The sequence below is a fragment of the Xiphophorus couchianus genome, chromosome 3, assembly GCF_001444195.1.
Source record: "Xiphophorus couchianus chromosome 3, X_couchianus-1.0, whole genome shotgun sequence".
Lineage (NCBI taxonomy): Eukaryota > Metazoa > Chordata > Actinopteri > Cyprinodontiformes > Poeciliidae > Xiphophorus > Xiphophorus couchianus.
The window spans coordinates 23,966,784-23,987,538 of record NC_040230.1 but is presented as its reverse complement, the minus strand read 5'-3'; the positions used below and the strand labels follow the sequence as shown (position 1 = coordinate 23,987,538).

The window sequence follows — 20,755 nt, the reverse complement described above, 5'->3', positions numbered from 1 at the left end:
TTCCAGAACTTTTGTGCTTTCGCCTCACAGAGCAGGCCTTCCCTGCTCAGCTCCTTCAGACTAGCCAGCAGTAATTAGCAAACGCCTGGTGGAACTGCACATTTGCTAAGCTCATTATACAAGCTACTTCTCAGTGCAGTGCAGGTGAAAACATTGTTAAATGGTTGACAGAGGAACGCTGTTATGAAGGCGGAGTCTCAGAAAGAGCAGGTTTCAAAGAGGCACAGGCCCAATTTTAAGGCTTTAAATTACTAGTTACTGTTTACTAGTTAACACAGTAACTAACATAGTTACTATGTTAGTTATGCTTAGTTAACACAGTTGCTTGACTGTGCTATAAAATGGAACAATATACCTGGAAACAACATAATACTGCCCCTTTATAGCTGAGAGGAGCAGAACATCATCGGATGTACAGAATAAAGTCAAAGTATAAAGACAACAATTAAATCTTTATTTCATATTTTATTGACAGTTGGACATGTTTTATAAAATAGAGCCCACCAGTCTCTGACTAGAACATATTTCCCTATAATCCTACATAAACTACTCACCTTTATTACTTTTTTTTAACCATACTATATATATATATATATATATATATATTTCAAAATTATACATGTTTGTGTTGCATACAGTTACAATGAAATGATGAAATCAGACATAAATCTGTACAATGGCCCTACAAGCTGAATAACAACTTACATTCGGATGATGTGGCACAAAAATGACATTAAGACACCCGCTGTCGTACCAACATTACTGCTCCATTCTTCTCCTCTGAAATACTGAGTTCTTTTATTTTTCTTAAACTGTGCTGCTGCTTAAGGCAGAAACGGGCTTGTAGACAGCGAACAATCAATGCCCCTGCTGGCAAGAGAAATTATTCTAAAAGGCTCGGCAGTATGAAGAATTTAATCCGTACAGTAAAGGTGATTCCACATGACACTAAAATAAACAACCTGAAACATCCTTCACTTTGAAGATGTGCAATTATCACTTGCGTGACTTATGAAACGAAACAGCTCAATTTCCCATTCATTCAAGCTACAACGTCTTGGTCCAGGTACAAAGTCCAAACCCAGATTACGCATTGAAACTCCTAATGAAAACAACAACCTGAATGTTGATCTGTGTAAACGTCTGAAACGCTGCGTGTTGGGATCACAGTTTAGTTTACCAAGTCATTTTACAAACGTGAGTTCCAGTCGCCCCCCTCATTCAGGTGCAATCGAGCCAGAAAGATTAAAGATTGAACTGATCAACTCTGCAGAGACGGGAGCTGGAGATCAGCAGGATTCAGATTTCACTGCTCTCTGCTGTTTGACCCAAACTCAGTAAATTATGTACATGCTTAGAGATGCAAGGTGGACAGTATTGAAAAAACAAAACAAAACAACAACTGATAAATGCTTTGAAAAAATTAAAATACGCAGCAAACTGACATCAGCTTCGAGGGTTAAATGCGAGATTCATTCTCAGCTGTGCTGAAGGGGCTGATGTTGCAGTATTTTGCTAAACCGCCATGTCTGTGTCCATTTTGTCTGTCAAACTCCCAACACCTACATTCATCAATGTTATCCTTTACTGCCTGGATGCAAACGGACAGATCAAGCAAAATAAATAAAGGGGGGGGAGGAAGAGGAAAATATTCTGGGACTCCTTCAGATTTAACAGCTTTACTCTATTCCCGTAGAATCCAACATTTTATGAGGACTTAAAACAAAAAAAATTAAATAAAAATGTACATCTGAAATGAGAAGAACGCACAGAATCTCACGCAAACCGTTGAATTGCACAAATAAAGTCATGTCTATTGCACATAGCAAAACAAAAGGCAAACAAAAACATTTACAAACCAACAAAGGACGACAAATGCAATAAAGTTTCTAATGAAATACAGTGTGTTTGTTTTTAGGCACATAAGAACATTCAGTCACAGCAACAAGATATCTTAAAGCCCCAATCTGGATTTTTTTTTTTAAAGGAAAAGAGGAAAAGACATTGTAGACAAAAACTGTGACGCTTTTTCAGCTCCAGCGCAGAAAAATAGAAAGACAAGCAGTTAGGATCTTATAAAAATGCCTAAATTGCTTCATGAAACAATGACAACTTTTTAAAGGAAAACATTTGATGATATCTATTGGCTGGTCGGAAATGCGACTGTCCAACCGTTCCTCCGATTAACAAACACAACCAGCACAAACATGACCGTGTCGTGCTGGCAGCGACGCGAGAAGAGGAATCAAAGTTGGCTGCTTTCTGCATCAGCTTATGTGTTAAAAAATGAAACCAGAGAAAGTACAAAGAAGCTATTTAAAAGGAAACTATATTTTATGACACAAAGAGGCTGAAGGGAATTTAGCAAAATTTCTCTTTTTTCTTTCTAATCCAGTTTAGCTTTCATGAAGCCTGTTGAAATTGGAGACGCTGGTAGTCTCAGAGTTCATCTAAAGGTCTCGATCTGGTCAGCTGGGCAGAGGTAATGAGCTATTGGCTTGATTCAAGTATGTTGGACCAGTTCAAGGACGTTGGCTCTTGAGGACTGGAGCTGATGACTGGAAACCGGCCACAGAAACCAGTGCATCTCTAGACATAGCACATGAATTCAGCCACATCGTAAAAGTACTCCAGACTGGGGCTTTAATAATATGCTATATGCCACAGTATATTGCATATACAGTACATTGTACAATAATGACACAAAGGAAGGCAGCATACTCCGTCGTTAATCTGGCCAGACAGTATTTAAATATAACACAGTGTAACAGTTTCAGCCACTACTGCTCTCAGTCGTCACTCCGGCATTTTGTTCAGGTTCACAGACTACTGGCTGTAAGGGGAAATGGGGGCGGATTGAACCGGTCTGCTTTTGCAGACAAAGTGTGCGCTACATATACTTTTTGGCTTTGTATTTGTACATGTGTAATGATAACATGAAAAGTGTATTAAAACGCTGTGATTTTGGCCTAATGTACTGAGTTTTTCCTACCATGTCCTGGTTTGACCCTCACTGTGTTGGCCTTGTGTTGCTGAGTTGTCTGAATCCCAGTTTGGCCTGGTGTGTCTCTGTATTATCGTCTGTGGTGTGACTGGTTCCAGTGCGTGTAAAGTCTGTGGTATGTGAATGGCTTTCCTGACGACAGAGGGATGTGTTTGCACTTTGCCCGTTTCGTCTGTCTGCGCCGGATCCTGTGGGTGTGATGTTTGCGTCGTCTGTGGGATGACAGCGCAGGGCGGCCCACCAGGGTCTTTCATAGCCATGCTGGCCCCCACCAAGGCCGGATAGCTTCGGTTCCTCCTGAGTCCTGCATTTAAACCTGGGAGCCCACCACCCAGTCCGCTGGAGCTGAAGGGCGCCAACAGACCGCTCCCGGAGGAAACCGAGGCGGAAACAGGGGAGAGCGTTCGGAAGCGTTTCAGTTTGTCCACCAGTCCGAGGTTCGCCACCTCGTTCTGGCCGTCTTCGTCCGCCTCACCGTCGTACTCTCTCTCTAGATCCATCAGCACTTCCCTCAGAATGGTGCGAGCCGGCTTGGAGGCGAGGAAGGCATCGTAATACGGCGGATCCTCCTTCGAAGGGCTAAACTGAAACGCGGGCCGCGCCGTGGCAGCTGAGGCGGATTCCTGGGGCGGGGAGTTCGGAGGGGAGCAGGGCTGAAGGAGGAGTGTGTCCGGTCGCCTCACCAGCTGTCTGACTTCATTCTCCCCTGACTTGGCTGCGCTGCTCTGCACCTGCACTCTTCCTGTGGGCGTTGAAGCGCCGCTGGCACCCAGCCCTCGGTCCCAGCTGCAAGGATCGTACACCGAGGCAGAAATGCCATGCTCCAGCAGGAGGCGCACAAGGCCTAGAGAGGTGCTGGTGGTCTTGGTGGAGTCTCTCAAGTTGGTGGAGGACTCGCCGAGGGAGAGCGAAAGGGAGAGGCGGCGCGGGGTGCAGCAGGGGGTGTAGGAGGGCGTGTGCGGGGCTGAGAAGGGTACGGGAGAGGAGGTGTGGGTCGGAGTGCCGATGGCAGAGCTGCTTTGACAAAACGCTACGGCAGGGCTGGAGACATAAAGAGGAGGGCAAAGTAGAAAAGAAGACAGAAATGACAGTCATTAGGTGAAAAATGCTTGAGTTCAGAAACAGATGAACTTGATTTATCAATAATCACCATAACACATCTGCTTAACAACTGAGGAACAGCGAGAGCACTGTGAATTTTTCTTCTTCTGAAAGGCGTTTCTGCAAATCCTACAATGAATTGTAGTGGAAATTATGCAGAAATTTACAGGAGACCATGCATGGATTAAACTTTGAGAAGTAGCTGATATAATGCAATCCAAGCTAAACATGTAACCACTCTTGTAAGATGCTAAGAAGAGTCTCAATCCTTATGTTTCTATTATAAGGAGGTAAAAGACGGTGTTCTTGTGCAAGTGTCATGATGTGGCCTCTGCTATCATCTATAGCACGTTATGGCAGAAACATTTTTCAATATGGTCCTTCTACCTTCTTATGATATAATAGAGAAAAACAAAATGGAGAAGACTGACAACAGCAAGTCAAAGCCTAAGAAAAACTGTGGGGCACAAATTGATCAAAACATTTTGATTGGGCATCTCTACTACCGACATTCTTCAAAAATAAACCTTTACCAGCTTGTAAGGCTGGTAAAGGTTGAAAAAAACAAACAAACAAACTTCAATGTCTTCGATCTGCACAAAACCCCAGACAGTCTTTCTCCCCTTCAGGGCTCAACACAGTGGCTCATCTACCTGCATCTCATCCAGTTCCTGCAACCTCCATGTTCACGCCACATCTCTCCTCCTCTAGACTAATTCATTTTCTGTCCTTCCTGCCAGTTTAGATATTCATATTAGATTATTATCCAATGTATACAGTATTGTGTCACTTCTCATATCAAGACTGGTCAAGCTACAAAAATTAATCAAAAAGCAAAAGACTAACTTCTACTACTCGTAAAGTAATATGGTTTAAGAGTCTACCAACAGAATGACACTCCACAAAAACTTTACACTAGAGAATATAAAATATAACATTTCACCGGCCAATAAGTGAGAAGTTGAACTTTTGTTCAAAAAGACCATGGATGTCTGGCAGCTTTTAGTTAAAATTGCATCAACGTGTCAAAACATGCATGATTCATTTTAGTTTAAACAAGGTAGGTTTAGAAAAACTTACATGCAAGCCCACTAATATTTACTCTGCTAGAAACCTCGACAGCGGCGCAGCGATTGTGTCGAGCTTTGTTCAGACTCCGTGATCACTAGATTTCAAGCATGTCATCCAGAAAATGCATGACTAAGACAGTGGATATTTTGAGGTGTCTTTGACGTAGGCGTCATCACCGCCCTCTGGCATCGTTTTGCAGGAATTTCCAAACCTCAGTAGTCAAATACCTTGTTACAAAATAAAACAAAAGTCAATTTAAAAACATTCAGCGGAAAGTCAGAGGGTAAGGCAAATGGTTTCTCAAACTGGATTTGAACTTTCTGCACCCAGACAAAATGCAGGACAGTTAGATTTAGTCACTGTAATCATTTCGTCCTAAAGGCTTTTCACAGGCCTGAACACTGATTTTAGAATTATTATTTCCTTATGATGAGAATCCACCTCAAAAAGAAACTTGTGCACACTGGATTAAAGAACACATTTAGAGGCAAACCCTGATGTTACTTAGGTTCAAACACACCCACACAAGGTCTTTAGACATGCACGTTCTCACCCATCTGCACACTGAACGGTGCTTTCAATGGGTCTGCTCTAATTCTGCCAGAAGAGCTATTTGATACACCTCCGGCTCGTCTTCCTCATCACATGACCTGTCAAGCCAATCACACAGCAGGGACACAAACACTTGAGCGACCTCCTGTGACACCAAAATGTGTTTCGAAGAAAGAAAACAAAAAGAGAGAAGCGTCCAGCTAAATTTAATTAGCGCCTGTATGTTTGTATAAATTAACAGCGATTTGAAGTGAATATTAAAGGAACCCAAAACAGAAAAAATAAATAGATAAAAAATCAAGCTGAAAAAGTGTGCGTTGATGAATATTTAGGTGCTATGTTACCTGGGGGACACCGAGGTCAGCTGATCAGAAGGGTGGAGAATCCTGCAGGTGGTGAAGGTGTAGGTGGAGCTGGTGTGGGACAGACATTTCCCTGGGAAATGGACTGAGGCAAATTTCAGAAGGAGAACAAAATAAATTCTGTCAGTCACAATGAAAAATGCACCAAAAAGCATACACTGTAAAACAACTGCATGTTGTAAAGAAAGGGGAAATAGGTCGCAGTCACAGTTTAGACCCCAAGCGAAAGCACCCGTTTTAATTAGACCCGCTTTTGTATTTTTCAAGAGATTTTAACATCTAATGATCTACTTAGTTGTTGAAACCGACCTGCTACATACAAGTTAAATGCAAATAAATCGAAAGCAATTTATGTATTGAAAAAAATCCCCCCTCTGAATCAAGACTAGAGTGAAGCAAGGATAGGAAATGAAGGGATGAACAAGAAACAGATGAAAATTATATTCTTTAAATAAATCTCAAATGATCGCAACTACATGCAAATATTGTCAAAGTCCAAACGTGCTCAGATCAAGATTAGTGTGTGAGTGCTGATAGAGGTGACCCTCTGACAGAGCCACTGAATTAGCTCTGAGCGTCATGCATTCACGTGACTTGGAACAACTGCAGTCGCAACACCTGATGCAGCCTCCACGCACGCACACAAGCAAGCAAGCTGGATCCAAATATGATGACATTTCTGTATCTCTGCACTGCGCCAGTCATTTTCAAACTCTAATTTTTTTGTTGTTGTTGTTGTTAAAGTTTTAGAACTTTGCAGGTTTTGGTTTGAGAAACTTGCCAGGCACTGAGGAAGTGTGAGCAAAGCAAAGGTGGCGTATGAAAAGGAGAAACTGAGAAGAAGAAGAAAAAAAAAAAGTAAAAACAACAATCAAAAAGTACTCTGTCTGGACGGAGGCGGACGGCTGCGTGGGTAAGGCGCGGCTCCTGGCTTGAGCGAAGGTGAGTGTGATCATGCAGGAAGTGTTGCCACGTTACAGCTGTGAAATGTCCAGCGAAAGCCTTCCCTTCACTCCTTCCACCCTCCCACCCATCTTCCTTCTAGTCTTCCCATGCTCCAGATTTATTTTTATTAAAATCTGCATTTTGAGGTGGGTGGGTTGGGTTTTTCTTTTCCTGCTAAAACGCTCCCTCACCAGGCATGCGGTCCACAGTGGCGGGTTGCAGGGATTGGAGCTCCTTGAGGTCCGTGTGCCTGCTGCCCTCCGAACAAGAGGGAACGGGAGAGGACGGGGGAGGGCAGGAAAGGGGAAGGAGAGTGCCGGCGACAAGTCCATCTTTTCCTTCCACTGCCTCTTTCAGACCACAAATTCCTCCATTCAGTCCTTCTAGCTGGTTGCTGCCCTTGATGTTACAGCAGGCGGAGCCGGCGGAGGTAGAGTGAAGCGAACTTGTCGGCGCAGGGCTCTCCCCTGACAAGCCGGTGAACGAATCACACGACGCCTCGTCCTCCTCCGGCTGGTCCAGCTGCCAGCTGTCCTCCCGCTCCTGCTCCCGGTCCTGCTCTAAATTGCGAAAGCCCTTTGTGACCACGCCCGGCCGATGATCCAGCAGAGCCCCCATGTGTGGTTGAGCCAGCTGCTGCCATGCGTGCAGGGTAGCAGAACCTGCACAAAAACGGAAAGCCTTATGTTACTGGAGAATATGCTAAAGATACTCTAGATGTACAGTAATTCACAATGAGACCATTTCAGCTGTGCTTCTACCTGAACACACGACATAATGAGCTGTAGATTTATAAACGTATTGAGATATAGATCTGAGAATTGAAACATTGGTGTTATTCCTTAGCAAAACTAACATTTAGGTCTGAAATGTGGAGTGAATGAACAGGCATGCCAACAACACAGGAAGTAAAAACCCACCACACAACCTGAATCAGGTTAGCTTGTGAGAGCTAGCTCTGTTAAACTGCAGCAATATGTTCCACTGAACAAAATATTTGACAAGCATAAAGATAATATCAGAAAAGATTGTGTCCATGTTTTAACTGTCTAACAGTCTCACACGATGACAGACAGCAAAGTGGGCAAAATGTCTATGTTCAGTTTCAGCACTTTGTGGTCCTGTTATTTCATTATTCTTGGTGCTTTTTATGTGAAATGTGGGAACATGTGAGCGAATTAACTGGAAAAAAAGAGACAAGAATATAATGAATGGAAGATGAGGAAATTATATTTTATTAGGGAAGTTGTTTACAAAGAAAACAGAAGTTAAATGGAAGAAGAAAGAATCAAATATAGAAAAGAAAGCTCAAAAATAGACAGAAATGGAGGTAAAAGAAAAGCAGCTACAGATAAAAGATGCCGTGTAACTGGGAGAACAAATGTGTAAGTGTCACGTTTCAGAAGACAGATGTCATGCTAATAGTTTTGCTTACGACGAAAGAAGAAACAACAGAGAGAGCAGTAACAAACCTACAGGGTGATGAAACAGTAACAATAATCTATGAACTTGTCCTGTTTTGTTACGTTACAGTCACACATTTCAAGGCACTTTGTCCCAAAAAAATCCCAAAAGACACAAACATGAAGAGCAGAGCTAAAAATGAACAAAAAATATATACATGATAATTTATATATTTTTGTGTGAACCTACATCTCTGTCACTTTGTTGCTTTTACACCTGAATTCCCCTCCATGTGGAACGGTAAAGGATATTTCTAATTATATACACTATCTGTTTTGTTTATTCTATTTGACCCAACTATAAAAAATGTTGAACTACAAAATAACATTTTCTATACAAAAAAACCCCCACATTGTTTTCCATCCTATTGTTTATGCTACCATGTAGTTTTTTTTTTCTCCCATTTTATTTAATTTTACACATAAGACAGCAAATAGTGTAATGCATACCTTTGTGATTGTAATTTTAGTTCTGAACACTAGGTGGAGGAAAAACACTGCACATGGTGTATTTAGCAGTTTAATCATTAAAAAGTTCCAACTACCAGGAGTGAAATCTAACTCTGTCAGGTGTTAAATACGGCTGTTAAATATGGATATGGAGGTAAATGAATGATGTAATAACTATGCTGACAATCTTAGTGAAAACATAAGTTTATGCCTAACGAATAAGGCATAATTTGGATAATATATTGATTAAATGCATACAAGCACAAAGTATGTTTGCTTTAAAAAGTATACAGACCACGTACTCACTTTTTAAGATTTGTAACATTCCTGCGCTGTCAGTGGCCTGTGTGGTTTCTACACTTTGAACCAGCAGCGCGGCTGTGTGTGTCTGAAATAAAAGGAGTGCTGAAGGTTCAATGTGCCTTCCTCTTGTCTTAAGGCCGTCAGCAGACCGCTGCCCAGAGCCAGAGGAGCTCTGAGGGGAGGCTGTAAACCCGACAGGCTGCGAATCTCCAACAGACTGGAGCTTCTGCGCAGCTTCACATTCGGTGAGGCACTCGGGAGGATCTGTGACTCGTTCTGGTTATGAAAGATTAAATACCGGTTCGGGTGTTTGCCGTCATTGCCTTGCGTTGGACTAATCTGTGTCTCACTGTTTGAGCTACTTAGAAAGACATAGTTGTAGTCCTGTCTCTGCTTCTGGTTGTGATTCTCTTTTCTATTTGAGTTTTTGTTTGAATTCAGGAAGACGTTTTGAAAGCTACGATTTTTCTTTTTCTTATTCGTGTCAAGAGGATCATTAGACCAATAATCACCTTCCAGCGGCTTTACAATCTGCAGCTTCTCCGGCAGGTAGGACCTGGCTGTGATGGAGTAACCCGACCAGATGCTTCCAAAGGAGGGATGTGAGCAGAACGACAGCAGGCTCTCCGTTGGGGACCCCGGGCCCCCACTGCCTTCAGCCTCTCCCTTTTCGTCCTCTTTCCCCAGGTAGGCTAGCTTTCTCTCCCTCTCTTCTTCGAAGAAGCGTTTCTCTGAGAGGTAGTTGTCACGGCGCAGCGACAGGCGTCGCAGGGCTGCCTCCAGGTCCCTGCTGCCCGGGGTCCCCGGCGTACCAGGGGGCCGCTTGTTGGAGTCTTCTGACCTGAGGAGAGAAAGAGCGATAAGAAGAAGAGCAATCTCTATTTTTTCCCCCTTTCTGTTTGCTAAAGATTCAAAATGTTCCTCACCCGTCATCCGGACCCTCCAGGATACTGCTTGCCCTGTTGTCCAAGATGATCCCACTTCCTGTGTCACTCCCGTGGATGGAGTTGGAGCGAGGCGTGCCCACCCTGCTGGAGCGGCCCGAGGTGAAGCACGAGTTCTGATTGGACCCTGGGATGTTCAGAGGGGAGGGGGCCGCGGAGGAACGCTGCTGACGCATCAAGTTGAGGTTTTTCACCGTCTGGAAAACTCGCTTTGGGTGCAGTCTGGAGAAACGAGCGACACAATCGCATTACTACGGAGATCGAGGGATACGCTCAAAGTATCGTGCAGGAACAACGTTAGAGCGTAAAACTAAAGGCACCTCTGCTCTTCTACGTCTGGATCATCCATCTGAAGCTCTTTTCTCATAGTTCCCTCTATTTCTGCTGCAAGCGAGTCCTGGGAGAAGAAAATGAATCCATTCATTCTGCTGGAGCTGACAGTCTAATATGCTAAACTGCATAAAGCTGTGACGGCTCATGTGCTGACCATTGGGAATAAGCCCAGTGTATGGAAACGCCTCGGGGTGTTGAGAGGTAGAGTTTTATTCCTCAGGTTCTTCAACTCCTCCTGAGCCTCATGGAGGATCTCCATACACTCTGCATACTTATCCTGCAGCTCCCGCAACTGAGCAAGGAGAGAGGAAAGGCAGAACGACAGAAAAAAGTGAAAAAATGTAGCAGGTTTGGCTAAACTTAGGCTTTTGACTTAAAACATAAATATATATTTTAAAAAATCATTGCAGAGATAATCACCGCAAAAACATAAAATATTACAAAGCATTTTTTGTGTAATTTCTAGTGCAGATATCTTACTGCACTTGAAATAAGACAAAACTAACTTACAAGTAACTTTTCAGCAATTTGTAGCAGCTTGCTTAGGGTCAATAAATCCTTAATACTGATGAAAAACTTCCAGTTTCATTTGCAGGTTGTTTCATTTGCAGCAAGACCTTTTTCCCATGTTATAAATAAAATAATCCGCCAGTGGAACAAGCATTTTCTTATTCAAAATTAAGGAATTTTTGACTCTAAATAAGATCCTATTTCTTGCAGAAAATTTACTTTTTAGCTACTTTTGTCTCATCTGGTATCTCATACTATCTGCAAAGATATTTGCAGTAGAAACTAAACCAAAAATACTTTTCGTGTTTCTGCAGAATTAAAAAAAAAAACAGATAACATTTAAACTAAATATCTACCAAATTTAGTCTTGATGTACCCTAGCCATTAAGACATTACTTTGGACATAAATAAGACATGACATATTTTAATAGATGCATGTCTTAATTCCTATCAGGAAACAAACTTTTTGGTTGTATAAAAATAGCTTTAAATTTTGATCTGAAAGAGAGATAAACACAAATTATTCTGTCCAAAAACCTCCATCCAAGTTTAACCTTGACCTAAACCTAATTAACATCCAGTCTCTAATTACTGCAAAAACTGGAATCTAAGATTAAATATTTTGGATTAAGGATATTTATGCTTGTTTCCTTTCTGACAAAATAAGTATTCTCACAAAGAGGTTTTTATGTTGGAATATTTTTCTCATTTGTCATTTCATTTCATTCTCATTTTTTCTCAAGTGTTTTTGAACCTAACTAAAGCTTGATGAAAATATTACTTACTATGAGTAAATATATAGTAGAAAACTTCCATATCAATAGTTACAACTTCAAGTCTAGAACTTATTTTTCTAAGTAAAAATTAAATATTTAAGAGTTCGTTGCATTAAGAGAATTCTTTGGTCCTCAAAAATGGTCACTTTTCACATAAATAAAAACACAGATAAAATAGCTTAATAATAATACTGATAATCCTTTGCAGTCATGTGGTCACAGCCTGCAGCTTACCTCAGCAGTGAGCTGTCTCTGGGCGTCCTTGGCTGCACCCAGGTGCTGAGTCAGCTCTTCGTTCTCCACTGCATACTGTGAACACCGAGGACAACACATTGCATGCAGTAGCAATTCTTTATCTAATGTATCCAAAAGTCCTTGTTTGCATTAGCAGCTTTTTTTTTTTATTTATTTTTTGAGGCTTTCGTACGAGCTTCGCCTTCTTCTGCAGGTCGACGATCTGAGAGAGGAGGTGTGTGATCTCCTCCTGCTGTCTGGAAGCATCCTCGCTCTTCCTGGCCAGGTCTTCTGCCAGAGAGGAAATCTGGAGGTTAGCAGCTCCTGGGAGGATAGAAGGGGAAAAAAAATGTATAGCCACTGAAATTTTAATGATAGATAAGAAAAAAAAAAGATATAAAACTCACGTAGTTCTTTGACACAGTCGTTGACAAGCTGCTGCTCTTTCTCCTCATACGAGATCGTTTCAGTCTCCAAATGATTCGCCTGTGAGGACAAATAGATAAAACGGTGATCAATCTTTGCAATCTGAAAAGATTCCACGATGCATTTATTTAACATGGAAAAAGGATACAGGTTTTATTATTATAGCATATTGGTTATGTATTGCTGAAGCTATGTCCCTAAATTATGGCAAAAATGTAAAATTGGATACATCATTAAGCCTCTGGAGTGGCCGCGACTTCAACTCAATTAAAATTTGTACAATTTGCTGAAGCGCTGGATCTGCGGCAAAAAGCCAACATATTTAAATAAACTCAAGTGGTCAGATATTCAGCTAGGAACAAACTGAGGGCTAGAAATAGTGTGCCGTTTATTTTTAGCCACATATGCAGCAGCGCTGTTTAATCAAATGTTAATGGGCTTGTATTAGAACTTATATGTGTATCTACTTCCTGTTATCTGAAATGTAGACTGTCATCTACATTACAGTGAAAGCTCATGCTTCTACGTACCGCAGATCGCAGTGATTTGTTTTCTTCTTCCAAATCTTTGAGTTTCTTCTGCATGGAGTCCAATGGAAACAGGGCCGGGGTGGACACGTTAGGTTCACTCAAACGCACCCTGTAAACACACCAATATTTCACCTGCATTACATTTCTTTTATTTACAATCCCCAAAATAAATAAATTATTATTAGATATTCAACCAAAACTTCTCAATGTCAATTCAACACCACAGCTGCATGCTGATGTGACCGGAGCAGATGAAGTGAGTATTAGGATGCTTACGGCGTGGAGGTGTTTGAGTCCCCATCACTTTCCTCAGCAGCGTTGGTGTAGAACTGCAGCAGCTCGTCTTTCATGGAGAGGTCATGACGCAGCTGAGACACCTGGATGTGAACATATGTGGAAATGATGAACACTGGACAGGGGAAGAAAAACAAAAGAGCTGATTTGGAGAATTTTGTTCACAACATGTCCAAGCACCTGCAAGGCTCAATAAAAAAACAACACATATGTGGCAGTTAACTATTATCACCTTTGAATCTGAGAGATTACAGAAGCCCTTTAATGATGCTGGTATGTACCTCCTCTCGGACGTGCTCCACCTGCTCCTCCAGCAGCTCGTTCCTGTCACTCAGAGCTTTGTTCTTCTTCAGCAGCGACTGTCCGATGCGGGCTGCCAGCTCCAGGTCCCGCTCTTTCTGCTCCAAACACAAACTTTTGATTTAGAGCAATTAAAAAAAAAAAAAAAAAAAAATATTTTTACTTAACCTTTATTTTAAACAGTATTAAATCCCATTGAAATTAAAATCTCTTTTTCCCCAAAAGGAGTCCTGGACAAGAGGCATCAAAAAATACAAAACTGACACTGTTAAAGAAAGTGTGCAAGATGTGTAAAACAACAACAAGTGAGTTGGTATACCAGTCCTGACTTTATTTCACAGTTAAATGTTCAAACTAGTGTTTTTTCTCTTTTGCTTCTCAGAAGGTGGGAAGACAAGTGGAGAAAGTCCCAAGTTCAGGAACTGAACCCTGGACCGCTACGTCTATGACTATTAGCCTCCACATCATTACGTCACGCACCACCCAAGCTACGTACATCAGGTGTGTGTTTATTGCTCAAGAAAAAGACATTTATTCAATCAGTTTTGAATAATTAAAGTGTATTTAAGTAGAATATCAGTCTTCTTAGAAATATATTAATCTTAAAGAGGAGGAAACATCAACAAAAACAAAATAATAAAACAAAAGATGAACTGTTCAAGCTTTTATTGCAGGCAAATTTATCAGGGTCCCTTCATCAGAGCTGCGCAATATATCATGACCAAATGTTTCAGAATTGCAATACCATTGTTCTCCAGATCAGTATTGCAAAGAAGTAATAAATATTAGCCAGTTATACAGGTATCAAGAAATCTGGCTGTCTGTGCCAGTAATATAGTTGGTTATGCTTAATAGGGCAGAAAATGTTTTTAGGAGGATGTTAAAAAACAAAGATTTACTGGATAGACTACTCTGTGTTTCCAACAAATCCAAAGCAGAAAGACATTAACACCGCTTCGTCAAGTGTTTGTTTATACCGTCACATAGTCATCAAAGCCTATGAGTAAATAAAAAACCTTAAAATAGATTCATCTCTTATCGCAGTAACATAAGTGCACGTTCAAATCTTTTTGGAAAAATCCAACATTTATAATTTAATGTCCTTTACTCAGTGGGGAAAAAAGTCAACTTAGAAAAAAACAGGTTTTAACAGAAATCAATGGTGTCACAATCACTGGTCCCCCAAACACTTCCATTCAAAAAATATCAAAAAAGCTTTTTTTTATTTTTACTTTGCCTTAATAAAAGTCAAATTTTCCATCCATGATTCTCTTTTTTTCCTGTGTTATTGATATGACATTTCGTTCAGCTACTGGTCAGTATGAAACTCATATTTGTTTTGTCAGCACACAGTAAGCAGGCAGGTCTGGGAGGTAAAGAAATCTCTCAAGCTCACTGCAGGGAAACTGCAGCAAAGAGTATGATGGGGTCAGGGAGTTCTATGACCTTACATACCGTCTACATCCCAACCATCACAATAAAATAAAAAATGTTTCCAACCTAAACAGGTGGAGATTGCTAAACTCTACTGGGACTTCAACTGGAACCAAGTGCTCTGGTCAGACTAAGATTGAGTTTTTCAGCAACAAACACTCCAAGTGTGTCTGACGTGAAGTGATAAATAGGTGGGAAAAGACTTTGTGCCCAAATCTGATGGAGAATCTATAATGCTGTGGAGCTGCTTTTCTACTCAAAAAAAGAAAAAAAACATCGCCAGACTCAAAATCAACCTTCTTTCATGGCTTTCTCTATCCTCCAATGGGAACACCCACAGTGTGAGCTGAAGAAAAGACGAAATCAGGAGGAGGATTTCACACTAGAGGACTGAATACTGTCCTGTTTGCAAAATGTGGTCGTCTAAAGGGTGACTAATAACTACGCCATTAGCCATTTTCTTAAAACAATTATTTCTTACAATGTTTTTCCCCCTGTTAAATACACATAATTAAAATTTTGATTTTTAAAAAATTAGAATTGTCCGATTATTCTACTGCAAATACAAATCCTTTCATTTGAAGGTTATTCATTAATCTTCCGAAGGACTGGCAATAAATGAAGCAATGGAAGAAATCATGAGCTAAACATACAGAAAAGGCTGCTGTTAGTCATACCTGAACAATCATTAAGGGCTTATTCACCTGAGGCTGAGTCTGCTGCCTCACAAACATTTTGTTTCCTGGCAGTAAAAATAACCTGACACACAAAGGCAGCAAGGCTAAGTTGTGTTTCATGTGCAACTGAAGAACACAAAGCAACTGGCATGGTCACAACCAGAGCTTTGTTCAGAGAAAACCTGCATGCCCATCTGAGTGTTACATCTCAAGTTGTATTTGACAGCAACACCATTCAGTTTTCAGACACTTTTGTCTCTTGATGTCCTACTTTATGCTCTTTTTTTTTTGTCACTGACGGGGAGAGGTGAGCCCTGCGACAGACTGGCCAGGGTGAACCCCGCCTCTCGCCCGGAACGTAGCTGGAGATGGGCACCAGCACCTCCCGACCCCATTAGGGACGAGGGTGAACAGAAAATGGATGGATGGATGGATGGGGAGAGGTGATACATTAAAATATCAGCTTTAGGAAACAAGTTCAACGATGTTGTTCTTTTGACCCTCAGAGAGAATTCCACATTTTAAATCGTCACTTAGTACATCCCCAAAGTAAGTGCTTTAAAATCCCTCTAAAAATGTCGCCTTCTGTTTGATCTGCTTTGACAGATTTTACTTTTCCGTACTGACCTCTTCCAGCAGTCGGGTGACAGCATCAATGTCGCTGTAGGTCTTTGTCATCTGGCCCACTCTGTCTGCACACAACACTGCAGGAGGGAGACACGGAGGGAATGGTAAGTTTCAGAGACTAATGTCCAAAAGAAGATTAACAAACGACAACAACTGCACTTAAAGCAGGCATTACAAATGTGATCTTGAGGATTTTTGCCTTAAATAAAAAAAAAAAAAAGACAAACGGTCACATTTACAGAACATTGCAAAAATTGTTTGCACCTCAATGATTTTTGCACATTTTATCATGTTACAACCAGAAATGTTAATGCATTTTATTGGAGTTTTATGTAGAAGAAAAAGGTTTTTTAAGAAAAGAGGATTAGGCAAGGAGAGTATAAATCAAAGGAGCGCATAGTAACTCTGGAGGAGCTGCAGACATCCACAGCTCTGGATCTGGAGAATCTGTTGACCACAAAACTATTAGTCATACACTCCAAAATTTCACATTTTGAATGTAGCACTGCACATCTTCCTGAACACAGCATCTTTATGGCAGCATCATGCTGTGGTAAAAGCTTTCTTCAGCAAAAAAACAATGAAATCCTGGAAGAAAACCAGGATGAATACTTTTGCGAGACACTGAAAGCTTTTAGAGATCAAATAGTGCAGAAAAAAATGTGCATATTTATTACACTACCAATTTGAAATTCAAAATAGAATCACCATTATGTCTTTGAATTGGTGATTCAATTACATGGACTCTTGGACCTGCATAGCGTGATTAGTAAAGGTGTCTCCAGTATTGACCCTGACAGATAGAAGTGGGAGGCGGACCTCCGCTTGTATCAGACATCAAATTATATAACTTTGATTAATAAACAGCTCATTACCTCCTGGATTTTAACTTGCAACCATCACAGCCGACATGTAACCAGAGTTTAGCTGCTCCCTCTGCAGTCTTCTTTTCGCTTCCAGTTAAAAGCACATGCATGATCAAAATTCAAAGAACAACCTTTATTACCCACATAAACAACGCACTCGCCTTTAACCTAACTAATGAGTCAGAAACGATAAGCTACTGAGCACAGTTTCAGAGCTCAGAGTGTAAAACCACAACCCTGTTCATCTGTATGATTATCCATCTCCTTCATTTGCAGATTCAGTTATCATTTCCTAGTGGAAGGTACATGTCTCATCATGGCTGACTTTTCCACATGCCACCTTTGAAGCCCTAAAAAAAGCCAAAGAAATTTGATCACATCTGACGCTTTCAACGTTTATCTTTAGCAAAAAGGGAATGTGATGCAAGGAATATGCAAAACAATAATGCAAAAAGAGTCGGCCCATGCAAAGCACACATTTTATTATCAACACTTGGAGCAACAGCGTGGCTGTCAGAAACAAGATATACAGCATGTTGTAAAAGTATTTATACCCCTACAGGGTTTTGTTTCTTCTTCATATTTTACAATGTTGGGACCACAGCCTTAAATTTTTTGTAATGGAGGGATGTTTAGATATGATCCTTCCAAGTTCAACTATAAAAGTAGGTGTTAGAATGGCCCAGTCAAAACCTAGACATAAATGCAGCACCTTACAGTACAGTATAACTGCTCTGTGTTATCATATTGTGCTTTCAACCTCGGTCTGTTATGGAGCATGCTTGATTTGGAAATGTTGGCAGTTTTTTTGGGAATCTCATGGTTAAGGTTAAAGATCAAGACCATTTTAGGGACACACACACAGAGAGTGCTGCTTTAGTAATTCTAGCTAATTACCACAAATGCGAATATAAAATGCTAGAGACAGCTCGAAGAATCAACTACACAATCACTTTGTGAAGGTTTTAAAATATTAGTAAGACACTGTTTTACAGCATTTACAGGTGTGCGTCACCTGTCTTAACATAAAAAAATAAGGACTGCTCAGGCCATAGAGACCAACCCCTATAAAGAATTTGTGCTAGCATCAATGACGACAAACCTGAGGTTAATAAATAATCAGAAAAATAAACTTAGATCAAAACTGTAATCTGAACTGTAGCATCAGCAACAAATAGGCCTAAGGATGAAACACACAAATGTACTGTAACACATTTGTGTGTTTCGAAAGCCTCAGATCCACCCATATGCTTGCCAAACCACAACAATTGTCTTCATCTGCTATCTGCCTTGGAAGCGTGGAAGGACAGGGTGCAGCCTGTTTACCTGCCATACTTTATATTTGTGTACGTGCAGCTAATCAAAGAGCATGCTGGCTTATTTCCACTATAATACTCCTGCCAGGTGAAATGACTAAACGAAAATACACGACGATGAATTAAGGCACAAAGGCTTCGGTGCCAAGAGGAAGTATTCATACTTTACTCATTAATACTTTAGTAATAATTTACCCCTTAAGACAAAAGGGGGAGAAACATTTTGATGAGGGCAAGTCTAACATAACAGAGAAGATAATTTAAAAAAGATATGCTCACTCTACCCACTACGTCTTTAATGTGAAGGACATAAGAGAGAAGACGCATTATGTCTTGCTCAGCCATGGCAGTAATAAAAGGTTTATTAGTCCAGAGAGTTATATTAATATTATAATGGATGTTATTAACCAATCAGCTGAACGTATTACCATGTTTTTTATTTGTAATTTTCAAGATGACTGACTGAGTCACAGACACATTTAGCCCACTAGTGAGCAACACAGTGGGCTAAGACTTAGCCCACTGTGTTGTCTTAGGACAACACTTAGTCTTAGGAGACTAAGACAACACATAGAAAGGAGCTCTTGTTATCTTAATCAATGCCCTGAACACAGTCTGCTCGGACTGGTGACATGTAACACAATGGGATTTCACTAAAATAATCATTTCCTTATTGGATCTGGGTTAATATGGCTTAACTATTTATAAAAATTAACTAGCACAGCATAGCGTCTTTTGTCAACAGAAAACTTAAGTTGCAGCTACACGTAAAATGCTAACTCATGCTTTTATATTAACAATGCAACAATCGATTTTTCCCCGGGGTGATTTCCAGTGGTCTGATTTGCCAAGTTTGATTTTGTGCGATTAAAAATGATTTTCAAATCGAACAAAAACAAAAATGCATGACAGCATATGTCAAAAGCAGTGCACTGTTTTTTTTATTCCACACAGAAAAATTTGATTAAAAGTACATGTTATTGATTAATGCATTAATAAGCTAAAAATGATTAGATTTTTCACTTCTGATGCATTTAAAAAAGAGGGAAAAAACCCTCATATTTGACCCACCAATTACCTGTTACAAAAATGGTCTAATTCCGATCACGGGCCATTCAATCAGGGAACCTCTAATTATAGAGATAGTTTTACATTTAAACATCTTATGATGTTTTCTGGCAGTGTAATTTGTAAGACGGCTGATTAAATCTGCAGTGTGGAGTTACAGACGAGGCTGAGGGGAAACACTCAGGCACAGAGAAACAAACTCTAAGGCAACACACAGGAAGGAGCTGTTGTTTTAACCAATCAATCCCCCAAAGCACAGTCTGCTAGCAATGTTGATGAGCAACACACAATGGGGAATCATAAGACATTATTTCCTGATTCCATATGGGTTACAATTCATCTTAACCGTGATCATAATATGAATTACAACAACATTAGAGTTCATTATGTCATTCAGGGGGGATGAGCTATACTGTCCAGTGTGAGACAGAACCACAAAGGAGGGACTGCACCTGCAGGACAAATGCATGATTCCATAGAAAAACAGCAACGTGCAAATTTTTCATCTATATGCTTTTGAACAAGCAATGAAGACTGTTGATGATCACACAGTCTCTATTAACCAGTAGCTACCTTCATAAAGTATCTGCTGCTCTTCATCCATGTCTTCATTCTGCTCATCCTGTTTGTATCTTCCATGCCTGGAGAAGCCAGGTTCCGCCTCTTCATCATCCTCCTGCTGCTTTGTGCTTTCATAAATGGGCAAACAAACATATTCCTCGTCCTGATCCTGGTCGGAGAAGTCCTCATGGCCGGACATGCAGAGAGCCATCCTCCCCTTCTGACGCTACAGCCAACCAGTAAACCCCAAAGTCCTCAGAGGCAAAGCCATGTGTCCTACCTGGGGCCAGTACATTGCTGTAGGTCTGATGTTTGACAGACAAATGTTTGCATTTCCCTCTCGCAGTGCCTGCCTCTCTGACAGGGAAGATCCAGTGTTTGTATGTGTTGGATACCAGCCTGATGAATATGTAGGAGTGTGAGTATCAGCTGTCCCTTATCGCAAGTCAGAAAGAGACTACCAGACAGCTCAACTCCTCCTCCTCTCTTCTCTGACTGGTCAGTCTGCGGCCTGCTCTACTTCAACACAGACACGGGGAAGAGGTACATCCCCACTTGTCTCATATTTAAAGTTAGAAAACTGGGTTGGAGCAGATTAATTCAACAGA

At 40.8% G+C, this 20,755-nt stretch overlaps 1 protein-coding gene across 5 annotated transcripts in view; it reads right to left on the bottom strand.

The window, feature by feature from the left end:
- Positions 1-445: 445 nt before the first annotated feature.
- The window catches only part of trak1a (trafficking protein, kinesin binding 1a), a 34,607-nt gene continuing 14,297 nt past the window's right edge, over positions 446-20,755 (bottom strand). For 3 of the 5 annotated variants that reach the window (XM_028012551.1, XM_028012548.1, XM_028012550.1), the window contains 14 exons: positions 16,337-16,413; positions 13,580-13,696; positions 13,281-13,381; positions 13,005-13,113; positions 12,456-12,534; positions 12,242-12,372; positions 12,049-12,123; positions 10,683-10,820; positions 10,516-10,592; positions 10,178-10,417; positions 9,764-10,092; positions 7,227-7,697; positions 6,073-6,175; positions 446-4,045 (listed from right to left, as the gene is read on the bottom strand). In XM_028012551.1, coding sequence (XP_027868352.1) covers positions 2,989-4,045; positions 6,073-6,175; positions 7,227-7,697; positions 9,764-10,092; positions 10,178-10,417; positions 10,516-10,592; positions 10,683-10,820; positions 12,049-12,123; positions 12,242-12,372; positions 12,456-12,534; positions 13,005-13,113; positions 13,281-13,381; positions 13,580-13,696; positions 16,337-16,387 — 3,078 coding nt within the window. In that variant the 5' untranslated portion in view covers positions 16,388-16,413 and the 3' untranslated portion in view covers positions 446-2,988. Of the gene's footprint in view, positions 4,046-5,729; positions 5,827-6,072; positions 6,176-7,226; positions 7,698-9,763; positions 10,093-10,177; positions 10,418-10,515; positions 10,593-10,682; positions 10,821-12,048; positions 12,124-12,241; positions 12,373-12,455; positions 12,535-13,004; positions 13,114-13,280; positions 13,382-13,579; positions 13,697-16,336; positions 16,414-20,159; positions 20,592-20,755 lie in introns of those variants that run through there. The other 2 variants (XM_028012549.1, XM_028012552.1) reach the window with 2 other exon arrangements.